This window comes from Filicampus tigris, chromosome 12 (assembly GCF_054856515.1).
Source record: "Filicampus tigris isolate MCC_2025a chromosome 12, RoL_Ftig_1.0, whole genome shotgun sequence".
Classification (NCBI taxonomy): Eukaryota; Metazoa; Chordata; class Actinopteri; order Syngnathiformes; family Syngnathidae; genus Filicampus; species Filicampus tigris.
In genome coordinates this window covers 6461642-6480236 of record NC_141228.1, presented here as the reverse complement: position 1 = coordinate 6480236, position 18595 = coordinate 6461642, and the positions used below count along the sequence as shown (strand labels likewise).

The 18595-nt window shown below is 41.9% G+C and overlaps 1 protein-coding gene across 11 annotated transcripts in view; it reads right to left on the bottom strand.

Annotated features, from left to right (window-relative positions):
- LOC147138183 (3',5'-cyclic-AMP phosphodiesterase 4C-like) overlaps positions 1-18595 on the bottom strand; it is a 102265-nt gene that overhangs the window by 14299 nt on the left and 69371 nt on the right. For 10 of the 11 annotated variants that reach the window (XM_086046474.1, XM_086046472.1, XM_086046471.1 and 7 more), the window contains 5 exons: positions 8787-8978; positions 5009-5045; positions 4261-4334; positions 4125-4174; positions 3709-3821 (listed from right to left, as the gene is read on the bottom strand). In XM_086046474.1, coding sequence (XP_085902600.1) covers positions 3709-3821; positions 4125-4174; positions 4261-4334; positions 5009-5045; positions 8787-8978 — 466 coding nt within the window. Of the gene's footprint in view, positions 1-3708; positions 3822-4124; positions 4175-4260; positions 4335-5008; positions 5046-8786; positions 8979-10828; positions 10848-18595 lie in introns of those variants that run through there. The other variant, XM_086046479.1, reaches the window with a different exon arrangement.

Below are 18595 nucleotides of genomic sequence, written 5' to 3'. Positions count from 1 at the left end.
AAACATTCAACAGACAATTCCTAAATGACCCTGTAAAAGTGTTTTTTTTTCTTAAATACATTAAATATGTTGGAAGAAAAGTGTTGGAAACGTGCAAAGACTGTGAACAATTTAGTACTAAATTGATGAGATATAGCGTAAAACTCTTTAACTCAGTTGTCCTGATTTTTGGGGCGGGGCTAAAACGGAGATGATCTGAGGCAACCAAGAAACAGCACGAGTTGCTGCTCCCCACTATATAAGTACTCAGCGCCCTAATTGCATGTGTGGCGATTTGGCGCAATTGCCATTTCCTTATTGTCAGTAACTTGGGCCATTTCTATCACGCAACATGCAGTGAACCATCGTGCTATGCCTACAACCCGAGAAAATACATCTTCCCTGAAGTGTTAATGAACGTTTGGTGTTATTTGGGCTACAATGTCTTTGCTGTGTGCCTGTATGAGCGGCGAAACAGACGGCACCACCGCCTTGCGCCAAGTGTTTAGACACGTAAACAAGTGAGGCCGTGGCTAACGACACTCAAATATGGCTAGGAGATGTTTAGCCACATTGGCGAAAAGGCTTCATGACCCGGTGCCAACTCTGATTATCCAAGAAACGTTATATGAATTTAGGCAATGTTGACGTGAAATATTGCTATCACAGTAATTCATTTACTGATTCTTGTTAATCTATTGTTGAGCAGAGTTGGGCATTCTGTCCCAAGGACATGGACGGAGGACGAGAAGTCTTTTAATAAGGACGGACTAAGCAAGGACGGACGTGGGTTTCCGTTCGTCCCTCTATTCGTCCCTAACCGGGTCAAGTACCGACTGAACGTGTTGTGTTGGGTTCTTTTAAAAAGCAAGACCACTGCATTTTCTCTTCTACGGAGTCGCCTTCATTAATTGACTGCACAAAGCTTTTCATGTGCTTCGCAGTAGTCACATTGCACATGCATATTCTGCCCTCTAGTGGTTCAACACATGTAATACCATGGATAATGCCACAGGAGTTAGGACGCCATTTAGAAACACGCCCAGCCTGTCTTGTGTATGTAATCCGGGATAGCAATTTTGTTTTGTTAAGTAACTGTTAACATTTAGTACCTTATCCCTTTGCATGCAAAGTATGTCCTTGTGTGGGACATCTTTCGACCGTAAAAACTTCTACCAGCGTATACATTTAAACGACCCAGAAGTGGAAGTCTGTTTCCTCTTAAAATATCCTTGTTGTTATGACTGGTTGTTTACATGTTGTATCAGTTGCTCTGCAGATGTTATGGTCCTTTTATTCTTTGTCCTTTATGATGTCATATAGGCCTGAAGTCTGACAGTTTAAAAGTTTGAGTTATATAGGCCTGAAGTCTGACAGTTTAAAAGTTTGAGTTACACACTGACACATCGTCAGGACGTCAAACCTTCTTTGAGTGAGGATGCAAACTCTCTTCCAGTCCTGATCTGTTGTTACTTTGTATTTTTCTTGATAAAGACTTTTTAGTCTTCAACTTGCGTGTCGTATGGGTCCAAATCCCGATCCTCACATGACACTTGTTGCTTTGCAATAATTATTTTATAAAAAATGAAAACGTCTTGCATTGAAATGAAGTGGATCGATGGAATGTAAGGACGGGAGCACTTTAAAAGGACGAGGACGGACGGGGTTGGAGGACCATTATTTTCATGAATAAGGACGGAGGGACGAGCGCGGAAGGGTACCCAGGTCGCGGACGGAGGACGGACCGGCAAAAGAGGGTCAAGTGCCCGGCTCTGTTGCCTAGTATGATCACTTGTCGTACGACCATAAGACGCAAGACGGCGGCTATCATTCGGCTCACAGATTTGGAACCAGTTGCGTATGTCCATTCAACAACACACTCAGCTATGCTGCATAGTCGTTCTCAACGGTGAGGATGTTGCACAAACTTCAAAAACTTCAAAAATGTCCACCCTTCATATCCCCCCAAAGTATTCAGCATTTACGTTGTATCACAGCACAAGGCGTTTACTGTATGTAACATGGCTAGCATGTGGTAAGTGTGACATAAGGGAGAGAAGACTGTAATGGTGCAGTGGTAACACACATGCTGTGTGCCACAGCTACAGACACAAATATGCATAATGATACAGTAGATGATGTTTTGTCTGTTTAGCTCATTTGCAAGCACTCACTCTGCCATGCGTGAGGTTTACGCTCGCTTTTATTTATCACGTCCACACATACAGTAAAAATGGAATATGCATAAAAATGCAACATTCCCAATATAACGCCTGCTTCTCTCCAACATGCATGTCCTGCTCCTCACTTGTCGCACAGCCCCTGCAAAGCCTGCACTACTGACCACTACAAAGCGCATTCCAGATGTAAACAAGGCGTGCTCACCTGCCTGAATCTCCGGCACAGACAACCCCAGAGAACCAACATGGGCATGCCATTCCATGCATGTTGATCTTTCTCTGCTTTAAATCCAATCCAACGGGTGGACAAATGATTTGTTTGCTTAGTTCCAGGCTAGAACTGCTCCCTGCGCTGCTTTACACTCAGCAGAGATGGTTGAAAAAAAACCCCCAAAAAACAACAAACCAAGCACCAATGAAAATAAAAGTTTCCACAGTCCTGAAGGTGATGCAGAGTTGGGGTGGGTTGTCAGGGGGAGAGTGGGGTGGGGGGTGCAGAGGAGATGACTGGAAACGTGGTGTGCTAAAGGGGGAGAAAAGGAGCGACTGATGCCGCCCATTCAAGTACTTTCACACACTGTCAATGCGAAAAAGAAAAAGCCCAGAGTGTGAGAATCCTTTGTCCCTCCCCCAGCCGAGTGTTGGCTCCCCTCTGTCCAATCAGATTGGCCTCTTCCAGAGGATGGGCAGAGGAGGGGACGCTGACTCGCCGACTCAGAAATGGAGGAGGAAAAAAGCGGCGAGGGATGGATGAGGGTTAACTCTTTCAGTGACATCACTGATCATGAGTCGAGTGTTTGTATACACTCACAGTGGCTCTGCCTTAAAGCGGAAATCCACCCAAACATGTTTTTTTCAAGAATATGTCCCCAGCGGGCCCACTAGTTGATTAATAGTGCGTTTGTGCACTATTGTCTTCTGTCGACTGAGAATGACATCACAACTACCCGGGGTTCACGGAACGACCAATCACCTCACCTGTTTTCTAAAGCTGAGCCGTGATTGGTCATTACCTGAGGCCTGAGTAGTCGTGATGTCATTTTCAGTCGACAGAAGTGACAAAACGGCCGCCTCCAGAGATGGCTAAAAACGAGTAACTCTTATTCCGCAAACGCAATAATAATCAGTGCCTTGCTTCAACTAGTGGGCTTGCATAGAACATATTCTTGAAAAAAATATGTTTGGATTGATTTCCACTTTAAATTTGTAAAATGCTCTTCATAAAAAATAAAAAAAATGCAATGAATTGTACACACCCCAATTCCAATGAAGTTGGAGTATTGTGCAAATGAGAAAAGAAATCAATTATTGTTCCAAAAAAGCTAGGACAAGGCATGTTGACCACTGAATTACATCTTTTTTAACAACACTCAATAAGCATTTGGGAACCGAGGACACTAATTATTGAAACGTTGTCGGTGGAATTCTTTCCTCAGAGTGGCCACTACCGATTGCGGAAACTGCTACTGACCAGAATTTGTTTGGAGTAATCCCTCACAAATATCGGCAGCCGTGCCACATCCCATATTCCATATGTCCATATTCTCACTTTATTAGACGCCATCTCGCTGACTGAGTGTCTCGTCTGGAGTGTCTCTAGCTGGTCGAGACACCAGTCCAGCTCCTCCAGAGTCTCCACTGCCAGTTTCTGATAAGGCTCCTCTGAAAGGACAAACACAGGTATCGGGTCAGTTGTTAAAACGCCCCAAATCATTGCGCCATCATCATTTTTTTCACTGTTACAAGACGGCTTTACAATAGAATGAATGTAATCCTGTGATACATAGCAAATTGAATACCGTAATATTTAATATCTATTTACTGTCTAACGGACCTGCTTCACAAGTCAGTGAAAGAGTCTCCGTATGAACTCAACATGTTTGTATGGAAATGTGGTTAATTCTATAATATGGAAGCATATGGCATCACTCTTGAGCCTTTTGAAGCGGTGCTGCTTGTGCTGACCTGTGTGACATGGCTTACACAGGGGTGGCTGGTTACTGCTTGGCGGCCACCTGCAACAAGCACCAGTTGGGAAGATAAGGTATAGAAAAATGTCTACAAGACATATAATATAGTCAGTCGTATTGCTTGCTCTTACTTGTTTCCCACACGATCTTGCAAGTGTGTGAGGACGGCAAAATTACTTCTCACTGTCCGTAGACTGGCAAGAATCTGAAGAGACAAATAAACGTGGAGTGAAGATGCAGGCTTGAGCTTGACTTGACTTGCTTTTGTTTTCCCTGCTTTGCTTGGTAAATTCTTTCGTTGCTTGTGTGAAGCACATTGAGTTGCCTTGTGCATGAAATGTGCTTTTTAAATAAAGCTGCCTTGCCAGTTTGATTGAGATCATGCTGACAAATCTCTAGAGGCTCAATTAGGCCTGTCCTTTTGGGTCTTATCATCCTCACATTCATCATCATCATTCATACAATTTTGCAAATCTCTCATTTGTCTCTGAAAACAGCACAATATAACAGTGAGCAGGCTATATGGTTAATTTGAATAAATACTTGGTTAATATCACTTACCGTGTGTATTATTTAAATAGTTGATGCGTATTTGGGGAATATTTGACAGAGCCATTTGACTAGAATAAATGATTCTGAAGCTAAAGAAAACATGAATTGGTGCATGAGTGTTTACAGTTAGACAAACTCACACTCGCATTCATAAATGATTAGTTTGGATGAAAACAGTCTATATGAATGGAAGCTATCAATAGTATCTTGCTTTAAAAAGTCACACAGTTTAAATGTGTTTTCATTAAATCCAACATCTTCCTGAATGCACTACGTAAAAAGAAAGAAAAAAAATGTGTGTGTGTGTGATGTGTCAATGCTACCAACCTGTGCAAATGGGGTAACTATCATGTCTTCTCCATGCCTGCAAATACAAACATGCATTTGGTAAGACTTTAAATTGGATGTTCCATTTGAGTGTGGCTGCCAAAAGGTCTTTTCTGTTTAGTCAACAACATGCGACTTACTTTCTTTTGCAACATTTTAAGTTCATAGTGGGGAAAATATGTCTGTGTGTTGGCGTGCGTGCATGTGTGTGTGTGAAGGAATTTTTAACACTTCCATTGTTGTTAACATATATGTTCTTCTACCTTTGAAAGGAAAGATTTTCATCAATTTCTCAGTGAACACACAGAAATTACCAAAATGTTCATGATGATTAGACTCTACTGTGGTTTCATTGTAATTTTGAATTTATATTTTGTAAATCTAAAATGTAGCTTTGTTGAACTTTTATTGGTGAGTACTCATTTTTTCACATCAAATTAATGTGGTAGGGAAAAATGTGTGCACATTAACGTTTCTTAATGGCCCACCTGCGTGGCAATAATTCGTCAACCTCCTAAAAAAAATTGGCCAGTCATTTTTTTACTGTTTGTTCACAAAATGCGAAAAAAAACAAACTGATTATATTTATTAACTAAGTATTACGTTTCAGGGGCAAAATTGAATGATCTGTTTAACTAAGGATGTAGCCAATTTTTGCAGTGGACAGCATCATGAAGAGATATTTAAAGGGATCATCCGACCAATTTTATCAATTTAATCCATTTGCTTTGGAGAAATTAGTAAATACCAAACTACTCTCAAAAGACCCCTTTCTAGTCAGCAATATAGCCACGCGCCCCTCCCTATTCCCGTGTCTTCATGGGAGTCACGGGAGGAAATGGACCATATATGTCCATTCAAAATAACTATACAGTACACACTGCTAACAATTTACAAAAACGGCGATCAATCGGCACCAATATTTATGTGGACATCTCTACTTATGCCCACTACAACCTCTAAAAATATCCTAGGATTAGACTCTCCATGTCTGATTTATAAGAGAATGAGGAAATGAGCAGTTGACATGCAGCAATTCCCAGATTTGCATTCTTTGATGATTCCGAGAGGCTTTTCGTGAGCTGAATTGTTCGTTGATCATTATTAGGGATTTAACGACTAATCGAAAATCGATTTTAAATCGATTCGATTCTTGCTGGATTTTTCAAAGTCCAAATTTGAAATTTCGCCAACCAAGCTGCTTGTATATCCCAAATATATTGAAGCAACCACTTGCATCGCGACACAGAGCAGCTTCTCTGGCCGGACAGAATTAGTGTTTTCTCCGCTACGGCTGCATGAACGGTGGGCGTTTTCCGGTGTCTATTGTATATAGTGTTATAGTGTTAATTTATTGCTTTCACTTGTTGCATTATGACTATTTTGTTGTTGTATGTAAAGTGCTTTGTTGCAGCAGTAGCTGTTGTGTAATGCGCTATATAAATAAAATTGTATTGTATTTTATTGTATTGTCACCATTTTCAGATACGAGGTGACAACAGAGTGGCAAAGCAAGCCAGGATATTACAATTCTTGCCTCCTTGCTTAACTGACGTAGGCTGAGATGAAAAGGTTTTTCGGGGGCGGGGTTGATGCTGAAATCATTTTTACATACAGGCCTATTGTGTAAGTGCCAATGTTCAGCCCAATCAAGTGTCCCTTTAGGCAAAAAAACAAAACAAAACAATTGTCAAAATATGACATAGGCCCTTGTTTTTGAGAGAATAATGATTTTATAGAATATTGTATGCCATAAAAACAGTGAAATTTCATTCTTGAAATGATTGCTGATTATATGTTTTATATGTATTATGTTTAGTACTGTACATTCATATAAAGTATTTCAAATAGTTATTGTATTTCTATGTTGTATTTACTGTACTTAGAGAATGGAAGTGGCAACGAATATTTGTGATGAAAACAAGTGATATTTGTTTGGTGTTTGTTTGACAAAACAACTATTGTTTTCGTATGATGTTTTCTTTCCAGGTTTTTTTTTCCCATAAGTGAACAGTGCAAGGAATAGGGGGTATCCATGCATCAGGTGCTGCTAAAGGCCGTGTTTGAAAAGTTCAAGTTTAAAAGTATTGGGTTCACAGCATGCATGTACACTCAGGGTGAGAATGAAACATGAAAAAGGGCTCACATCAGCAAATAATGTACATGACTTGTAGTCCAGCAAACATTTTCACATGAAATGTCTGCAGATGTGATGGCTTATCCATCCATCCCTTATCTATACCGCTTGTCCTCACAAGGGTTGCGGGCGTGCTGGAGCCTATCCCAGCTGTCTTGGGGCAGTAGGCGGGGAACACCCTGAATTGGTTGCCAGCCAATCGCAGGGCACACAGAGACAAACAATCACACACACTCACAATCACACCTAGGGGCAATTTAGAGTGTCCAATCAACCTACCATGCATGTTTTTGGAATGTGGGAGAAAACCCACGCAGGCACGGGGAGAACATGCAAACTCCACACAGGGAGGCCGGAGCCGGGATCAAACCCACGACCTCTGAACTGTGAGGCGGACGTGCTAACCAGTCGACCACCATGCCGCCGTGATGGCTTATGTCACAAGTAAATCTTTATAACTTGAACTTGAAATTTCAAAACAACAGTCTTTGGTTGACTTGTGATGCACATTGTAGGGATTTTGTTACTGTAAATGCTTAGCTTCACTCCACACCTTCAGGTATGTGGCAACATCATACTATCACCATCTTAAAGTGAAATCAACCCAAACATATTTTTTTAAAGAATTTGTTTTATGCAAGCCCACTAGTTGAAACACAGTATTCTGATTAATAGTGCGTTTGTGCAATATGAGTTAAGCAGCAAAATCCACCCCTTTTTAGCCATCTCAGGGGGCAGCCATTTTGTCGTCTGTCGACAGGAAATGACATCACATCTACCCCAGGGCTCAGGGAACGACCAATCACAGCTCGCCTGTTTTCTAAAGCTGAGCCGTGATTGGTCGTTACCTGAGCCCTGGGGCAGTTGTGATGTCATTTTCAGTCGACAGAAGTGACAAAATGGCCGCCCCCAGAGATGGTTGAAAATGAGTGGATTAACTCTTATTCCACAAACACAATATTTATTAGAATGCCTTGTTTCAACTAGTGGGCTTGCATAGAACAAATTCTTGAAAAAAGTATGTTTGGGATGATTTCCCCTTTAACATAATGTCCTAAGTCATATTTTGCCAGGAAAAAATATTTTTGCCTTAAAAATCTCCTCAGGATGCTGGCCACTTCCATTAAAATCGTCTAGATTTTTAGTTTAACAGATCATTCAATTGCAACCCTAAAATGATTTTTATATTAATAATAATATATACTATAGAATCTGTATTTGGTTCAGTTTTTCGTGTTTTCTGGAAAAACTGAAAAAATGACTTAGGTCATTATTTTAGTAAGTGACAATATGACAAATGCATGCTGGGACTGCTTGAGCTGTCCAACAACTTTGCAGTGAATGATGCTTTTAGAGGGGAGCATCCAAGACAGTGCTTGGGGACAGCACGGCGGTTTAAATCATGGCCATCTTTACACTTTGTCTCACCGAGGTAGCCAACTGACTTCCCATTGCTTCAATCCCTCCTCCCTTCAAAACAAAGGAGCCACATATATTGGTGGATAAGGTGCCACTTACGCCACAGATGAAACCACAGATAGGGTTGTGAAGTATTTACAAAACAGTGAAACAGCACGTTTAATTATACAAATTTACTGCAAAACAAAGTACATTTACATCATTACGTAATGAAGTACTCACAAATCGCTGGCCGTGGATGAGTTGCGCGACATGGTTTTGGGAGAGAGGTCATAATCGGAGTCGGAGCGGTAGAGGAAGGACTCACGGCGTTGACTGTGGGGGGCATTGGATTGTAGGACCAGACCAGAACCAGGGCTGGTCTGAATGTCCAGAGGACTGCGACCCACCGATAAGCCATTCTCCACATCAAAACTAAAAAAAAAAAAAAAAAAAGACAGAGACAGAGAAAGGTAGAACATTCAATGCACTGCACTATAGAACTGAAGCCGAGCTTGTTCAATGGGTGCAAATAAATACACAAGCATGATACTAAAGCAAGGCAATAAAGCATTGTTACTACTAAATTGTCAGAAATTCAACACCGCTCTGGTATTGACTTTCGTTAGATACAAATGGCCATATTGTGGCCGGTCTGTGTACTGTACAGCGCATCAAATATAAGATTGCCACAAGGTATGGCTCAGTATGAAACACTGATGTTTCAAGCCTAAGACACATTCTCGATCCTTGCAAGATTGTTTCGACCTTGAGACAAGTTGCTTTTCAGAGAACCCTAGTACGCACACCTCCTCCCCGCTAGCTCATTACATCAACATGACATCAACACTGACGTGAAGCATGTTACATCAGTCGCGCTCCTCAATCATATAACCTCTCCACACCCGTTATTAACCCGTCACCGCATCTAAAGAGTGTATCTGTGTCCAATATGTAACTGTATAATATCAATATATATATAATATAATTCAGGATACTATTGCCTTGGACACACCGAAGTGCATGATCACTTGTCTTGGGTTATCCATTTTTAAGACACTGGAAGCAATGCAAAGTACGATGCAATAACCTTGTTGGAAGGTAATGTGACTTTAGGTGAAAAATTATGTGCTGAGAATTTTGGGTATTTTTCCTCATCTTTAAATAATAGGCCACCCCACCCCACCCTGACTCTCTAGCCTGGTTGCAACAATAGAAAATAGTGCTCTCACAGAGCAATTGAAGGTTGCTGGAGTCTATTTTTAGCACAACCTGTCTACAGCACTCCACTTATAGCCGCGGCTGAAAAATGGAAGAAGGCTATTATGCAACTGATGCTGAATGAACCTGCCCGATTCACAGAGAGAGAGAATTGAGGAGGATGGTAGGGGTGGGGGTTGAGGAAGTCTGCATCTAGCACAGTGACGCAGTGCACCATCTCGCATCTGATTGGCGTGACATAGCAGAGGATGGGCGGGGCTACAGCAGCCCTTACCTCAATGATGATTCCCTCTACCTAACCCAGGCCTCTTTCCCTCCCCACCCGTGCCAGCTAAGTGAAACTGGCTGTGACGAGGCTCCATCAGAGGAGGCCAGTGACGTCAGAAGCTATAAATAGATCCGCCTGGGGAACTGAGGCAGCTGTGAGGGAACTTACGTACGTAGCTCCCCCAAATACCCTTCACCAATTCATCTGAGAGGAATTCTTGCTCTACATTTTAGTAGTGGATGTGTGAATAGAATACATGTTAAGTGCAGTTTTGTCGGGACACCTTCAAGGTTTGCAATCCTTTGCATGTGAACCCGTATCCTTCAGTAAGTGAAGGTTAAGGTTCGTTATAGCCTGCTGGTGTGTTGTTCAACAGTGATTAATGGAAGCATAGCTCCCACTATTGATGAAAATGTGTACTACAACAACGGCGAAAACAACTCCTGCTTACGGCATGTGTTTTAAATAAAAGCAAACAATCCAACCCCCAAAGGATTAGCGGACCCTTCCTGAAAAGGACTTAATTAATGCGAGCAATGTGTTCACTGATCATCATATTTGGTGGTGTACAAGATTAAGATCGAAGTTTTTCCATCATTGCAAACCGCCATACTTAGTGTTTAATGTCACAAAGCTGTTATTGATGTCGACAATGTCAGCATAACATCAAGTTAAACTTTCCACTAAGCAGGCAGACAGGCAGAGAAAGAAAGTGAGAGGGAAAAAGAGGCAGGCCGCCGCCTTGTTCATTCGGTTATACTGCATTCATAACAAGATGACCTTGGTGGTCTTCTACCTTCAGCATTGTTCTCCAGTTCTGTGACGCAAATGACAGCCCCCCTTTTCGCTCTTTAACTCAGTTCTACTCAACTTTTCTCACACACCCACATCCTAACGTCGGCTTTTGTTCCCAGGATGTGCAGTTTGCATTCACTGCCAGGCCTTCCCTCAGTTTACTTGAAAGCAAAGAAGGCTCAAAAGTTGCGCAACAAGGTTTAAGGGAAGTTTCTGTCCACTTTTACGTAGCTCAAAACGTCTTCAATTATTATAAATATTTTATTTTTTGGCCTCTTTTTTTTTTTTTTTTAACTTTTATTTCATTCCAAGCCGATACTACTTTGTAGACACGTTTACCAGAACTCTACAATGGTGTCGCTTCACATGTTCGTACTCGGACAGACAACAACGCACAGGACATCAGTTTTACCCCAGACATATGGACGTCTGACTGGCAGTGGAACATAAAGAGGAATATGGTGCACGTTGTGCTGAGGGACAATGTGCAAAAAAATGATCAAAGCCATGAATGAATGTGGGTTCGCTAGCAAGGGCTGTTAGCATACACTTCAGCTCGCCGGAAGCATGCTGTCCTGCGCCAAAGGAGAATATGTGATTTTTTTCCTGTATTTCGGTTGGTGTACGTGTATCATATCGGCGGCCAAAATGCAAATCCTCCTATCTGACAGGTGTCAAATCCATGTCCAGAAAGTAAACCCTGCCACAGTTTGTCTTTAGCCACAGGTGCTTCTACTCAAGAGCTCTTTTACCTGCCGGTTGAACAGCAGAGACTTGGCGCTCAATGCTCCTAAAGTGACAGTAAACACACTAATGATGAATGTGATGTCCACAATATCAGTGCAATAGTTATCAGTCCCATAGTTATCGTGCATCCCTATTTCAAACTTTTTCAAAATGCTTGCAAAATGATTCCACGACATTTCCTCTTTCTAATATCTTAATTGTCTACCCAAACATATTTTTTTCCAGAATATGTTCTATGCAGGCCCACTGGTTGAAGTACAGCATTCTGATTAATATTGCGCTTGTGGAATATAAGTTAAGCAGCAAAATGAACCCACTTTTAGCCATCTCAGGGGGCGGCCATTTTCTCACTTCTAAGTTGCTCAGGTAGACCTGTTTTCTGAAGCTGAGCCATGATTGATCGTTATCTGAGCCCTGAGCAACTTCGATGTCATCTTCAGTCGACAGAAGTGACAAAACGGCCGCCCCCTGAGCTAGCTAAAAACGGGTGGATTTCTCATATTCCACAAACGCAATATTAATCAGAATGCCATGTTTAGACTAGTGGGCCTCCATAGAACATATTCTGGAAAAAAAATATGTTTGGGTTGACTTCCGCTTTAAGTCATTTAATTTCTTCTGAAGTGGAATTAGGAAACAACAAATGTGTATTGGTTAGGAGTAGGAAAAAAGTAACCAATAGAATGATCAGAGGTGGACATTTTACAAAATGTTTCTGGTCCGTCATTCGTCATCTGTCACAGCGGCCAGGGTACCCGTCCGTCACTCGGCCGTCCGTCATTTTTTGTGACGAACTGAATTGTAATCGTCAGTCTGACAGGTAGACCGTCAGAAGTCCGTTGGTCCGTCAGTCTGTCGCACAGAAAACGTCAGAAAAACGTGCGCCCGCCAGATGATTACACTAACGGATGAAAACCCACTTCTGTCATTTGTCAGTCCATCATTTTTAAAAGTTGTCCCGTCATTCGTCAATCGTCAGCAAACGGGTGTTCGCCAGTAACGGACCAGTAAGTCTGATGGAATGCCCGCCTTTGAGAATGATGACTACCGGTACATAATGTATATACTTTTTCACCACCCTTTTATTTGACTATTTTCTAATTTTATATACACAACATGATTTTTAAAAAATATTTTATTGTTGTAACTAGTAATTATTTTATAGACAAAGACATCGAGGCTCTTTGGAGGTCAAATGAAGGCTTTGTTCTGTGGAAACCACACCGTATCCACAATATTGAGAGCCTTCCTCATATTAAAAGTAACAAGGATCATACCACTTCCCATTGGAATGGAACTTATCTTTCATTAATTACTGTCAAGTTAACTGTCAAGTGAATACATATTTTGGAGTTTAATTTACTTTAGCAATAGTCCAAACTCCCAGTAGACTTTTGAGAACTAAAAGACGAATCCTAGGGAGACCTTCAATCGGTCATGGAGTAAGTGCAACCATGCTAAAGAGTCAGAATGTCAGGATGGAAAATGACAGCGTCGGAATATGTGTGTGTAATGTGCTCATGGGAACCGGGGCTGAGGGATTTAAATAAGCTACGCAAGCGAGAGTGGTAGAGAAAAGAACACTGATGGCCAGATGTTATTTGATGGGGAATGACACAGGACTGGTGTCAAAGGTCAACCCACACATCCAAACACATACTACCTCCTGTTTTCATTTCTTGTAGCGTGGGAATTGGCCGGGAGGCCTCACACATCACACCAGGAAGGAGGCAAGAGGTGAGGAGGAGAGAGGCAAAACAGATGAGGGAACACTGCGTGGAGGGGGCGCTAGCGTGAGAGCTGTTAACGACCACATACTGTACGTTAGTGAGAGTGCCGGAGTGGGAGAGAGCAAAAAAGGAACTAAAGAGAATTTGTTTTCTTTGGACGGAAAACCAATTGCAAATTTGATTTGAAGAAGCAGAAAAAAACTGCCTCCTTTGTGCTGCCATTTTAAACTGGTCCCTCCTTTCATCGTGCCTGTGTTTATGTCTTCATGACGACACGCAGCGAGGAATTGTCAGGCCTCTTGGTAGACAAACAACCCATGTGTGTAACTAAAGTTCATAATACTGTACAGATTCTGAGAGCCACATGTCAAAACAAGAAAGAGAACGATGCCCCCTGCTGCCCATCAACAGTAAAGTCCCGGCAGAAGACAAACCATTTAAAAAGCAAGAATGTTTCCTGGGATAGACTCTAGCTTGCCCGCAACCCTAATGAGAACATATGGTATAGAAAATGGATGGATGGATTACTTAAAAAGGAATTCAACCCAAACATATTTTTTTCAAGAATATGTTCCCAGTAGGACCACTAGTTGAAACACGGCATTCTGATTAATATTGTGTTTGTGGAATATGAGTTAAGCAGCAAAATCCCTCAATTTTTAGCCATTTCAGGGGGCGGCCATATTGTCATTTCTGTCGACTGAAAATGACATCACCGATGCTCAGGGCTCAGGGATTGAACAATCACAGCTCAGCTTCAGAAAACAGGTCAGCCGTGATTGGTCGCTACTTGAGCCCTGAGTAGTTGCGATGTCATTTTCAGTCGTCAGAAGTGACAAAACGGCCGCCCCCAGAGATGGCTAAAAATGAGTGGATGAACTCTTATTCCACAACTGCAATATTTATCAGAATGCCTTGTTTCAAATAGTGGGCTTGCATAGAACATATTCTTGAAAAAGTATGTTTGGGTTGACATCTTTCCTTTAAAAGCAAAATAAGTAAACCTTCATATGTCTTTTATAAACCATGATGACAGTATACTCTGATACCTGTTGCTCTCGACACCAACCTGACCGACCAAAGTGGACCACTGTCAAAACACAGCAAACACTCACAGTCCAACATCAACATCTGATCTCAGAGCAGCTACAGGTCTAAAAATAGCCGAGGGAAGGACAAGCTCACGTTCAAGGCAGGTCATCGGTTGTGTTTAGTACGTATACACATACTGTACAGTACATATGTCCATGGCCTTTGGCTGAGAGCCCCACAGATAAGAGTATTGTGTCAGTGTCCAAATGTGTATATATATAGAGTAAATAGAACGTGGCCACAAATTAGGGTATCGTTTTGACAATTCTGTACTTTTTGAACATGGTGGGAAAGGCTGCCAAATAAACAAAAAACAGGATAATAATCAGGGTAAACATACATTGCAGCATACTGCATCCATTTTTTATATTCAGTTGGAGCCACCTGACTTGAAAAGGCCGACGACACACACAGCGTACTGATGAACCGCAGTTACTGTATAAAAATGCTCGGCAAGCTGAACGGATCAGAATTTTTATACATACAATAGTAAAAACAACACATCATCAAAACGTCACATCTTTGATCTGCTGTACCATCTTCCCCTTTTGCTCACTACCTCAAAAGATGGAAAATTGGCAGAGCAACTCGGCCATTCCTTGTCATCGGTGATGCTGACAAAGAAGTGCAAAGCGGGACTACAAGCACATTTAACCTTCTTCGCTGTTTACAATCGCTACTGCGAACATCGTTGCTTTTCTAGTCTGAATAACCCAATATGAACCCCGAATGTTGAGGCCGAGAAATCGCGGCCCTTTTTTTCGGTCCGACCATTTATATATAATCACAATTGATATTTGTGGACTACCTCAACGGTAGATTCACTCCTCCGTGCAGAAAGCTATCGATCAAGGAGTCTGTGGGGAGTGATTAGCTCTGTCCGTCCAGTGGCGCAGAATTCAATGCAGTGGCTGATCAGTATTAACAACATTAGAAGCTGGAAAGGGCAGTCACACACTGGGCCAGCACAGACCAGAAACTCACACAAAACACACATATCCACACACGCACGCACAGAGGGCAGTGATTACCCACGCTGTGGTCAAGGCCCAGTATTGGCTCCGCTATCGATCCAAAAATCGAACAACCTGACGTCACACTGATACACAAACTGGATATGCTAGCTCAGGCCACACACACACACACACACACGCACACACACACACACACAAACACACACACTACCTGGGCCACTAACAGGCCATGCTGCACTCTGTCCTAATCATGTTCATATAGGACTAATTGGCGCCTTTCGCTATACAGTGATTGAGTCCGACAGAGAGTCACGATTGTGCCACTTCTTCCTCTAATTAGTTAAAGGAAACTAAGGAGCAGCCAGTCCTCAAGCTCACAGTGGGACAAAGACAGCAAAAACAAATTGAGGCTGTTTTCTTTAAGGCGTTTATTCTTTTTAACCCAGTAACAAAAAAGCGTCTATATTTTTGCCATGTATTGCGAACATGTTTCAAACAAAGTACTGCCAAAAAGAGAGTTACCGCTTTCTTCCATCATTAAAATGAAATGAAAATGCCTATTCTAAAAGTTAAAGAACGTTTTTTTTTTAAAAATATGTTGCAGGTTCACGAGTTGAAACAAGATATTCTGATAAATATTGCGTTTATGGAATAAGAGTTAATCCACCCGTTTTTAGCCATCTCCTGGGGCGGCCATTTTGTCACTTCTGTCAACTAGAAATGACATCACAGTTGCCTAGGGCTCAGGTAACGACCAATCACAGCTCACCTGTTTTCTGAAGCTGAGCCATGATTGGTCGTTACCTGAGCCTTGAGCAACTGCGATGTCAATTTCAGTCGACGGAAGTGACAAAATGGCCGCCCACAGAGATGGCTAAAAGCGGGTGGATTTTGCTGCTTAACTCATATTCCACAAACTCAATATTAATCAGAATGCCGTGTCTCAACTAGTGGGCCTGCTGGGAACACTTGAAAAAACATGTTTGGGTTGACTTTCCCTTAATAAAGTGATTTGTAAATATGCAACATTCATGTTGGCTTATTTAAACCAAAAAACATTTTTTTTTTCATAGCCGTGCCCTAGCCGTTAGGCCAGTTTCACATTGACTACACTCACAAGCGTATCAAATAGTTTACAAGAGCAATACTGCACCGAAACACATTCGTCGATGGGGGTTGGTGTATCGGCCAAACAATCGGAAGGCCATTCGGGAATCTCCCGGAATTCCCAATGGCCACCACTCCTCCTTTGGGCCTGATTGATTAATTTGCCTGCTGATTTAATTGCCCGATATTAAAAAATACAAAAAACAAAAAAGGAATATTGGCTGAAAATCCATTAGGGCCTGGACATTAGTTTCACTTTCATTTTTAATTTTTTTCAAATTACCTCTATTGCTCTTTTCACATCATTTCATTATTTCCACTTGCAATTTTGCACACTATCCTTCTTTACATTTACCTCCTCCTGTTTTTTTTTTCATATCACACCAAGAAATAGCATTCCATTTGATCATGCACTACAATGACAATAAAGGCTATTGTGTTTTATTGGATTCTATTCTAAAAGCCCATCTGAAACGTTGTTATTCTTTTACAACAGAGGCCAATTTTCCCTGAGTTGATCATTTACCCAAAGAACAATTAAGCACTTAGCCGGTCTATACTCTCCACTGGTCCAATGATTAGCTCGACTATTTCCTCAAATATGAAAAAAAACAAAGGGTGACTGAATTTCGCTAATCTTCTTGCATTTCATGACACGCAAGTGCACAATATGTGCTGTTGTCAGTAGAGAAATAACAACCATAGAATTGGAGCCTGAGTAGCGGGAACTCAGCAGGTTCGGTCCAAATGAGGATCTTCTAACTGGCTGCACAAAAACAATGAATTATCAATTATTATCATGTCTGACTCACAAAAAAAAAAAAAAAGAAAGAAAATGGGGGTGCTCTGGAAGAGCAACTCTTCATATTACGTTACACCAATCAGCCAGAACATTGCATGTAGGAAAACGCACATTTCAGCCGTTTATTGAACGTCGGGTGACGGTTAAACAGAAACGGCACACTCGCGCAGGAGCTGCTGGCAGCCGCGGCTCACACCCAACACTCACACGTTAGACTTGCCGACATCGCGCACACACCCCAACCCGCCCCGCCTCCTAAAGCCACGTGTACAGGTATGTACACAAACACTACAAGTGGCACTATACTGTGTATATTTTCCATGTTTGCATTTTGGTTTCAAAAATGTCTTTTATGTTTAAAGCCTGTGTGGGGGAGAGAAAATGATTTTTGAAAAATGATATAGTCTGTATATTCTGGATACTGGATTTTCAACGACTGCAGGATAGTGCCCTAAGAGTGTCCATCAAAATGGGATAGTTTGACACAGCTTTTAAATTGGATCACGAGCATGTCACAACATGGTGGCGGCTTTCGACGGCCTATGAGTGAACTGTGCGTCATGTCTCAATGTGATGACACCGCTGAGACCCAAAGGCCTGGCTAACCTGCTGGGATGCCACCAGAGTTCACAGCTCGTTGACAGACAGGACAAGCCATGCGATACCGGCGTGTGTTGCCTGTGACATTTCAACGCCTTCTGTAGAAAACGATCAATGTCCAGTTCCAACGTGGTGAGCACGCAGTCGCCTTATTCACATTTTATGACGCGCCTCCAGGTCCCACAAGAGCAATAATTATATATTATATATATATATATATATATATATATATATATATATATATATATATATATATATCCATCCATCCATTATCTGTACCGCTTCTCCTCACAAGGGTCGCGGGGCGTGCTGGAGCCTATCCCAGCTGTCTTTGGGCAGTAGGCGGGGGACACCCTGAACTGGTTGCCAGCCAATCGCAGGGCACACAGAGACAAACATCCGCACTCACAATCACACCTAGGGGCAATTTAGAGTATCCAATCAACTTACCATGCATGTTTTTGGAATGTGGGAGGAAACCGGAGTGCCCGGAGAAAACCCACGCAGGCACGGGGAGAACATGCAAACTCCACACAGGGAGGCCGGAGCCGGGATCGAACCCACGACCTCTGAACTGTGAGGCGGACGTGCTAACCAGTCGACCACCATGCATATATATATATATATATATATATATATAATTATTATTATTATTTTGTTTTTAATCTTTTAAACTGCGTAAAGTATGAATCAATGTAAAAAATGAATATTCATCA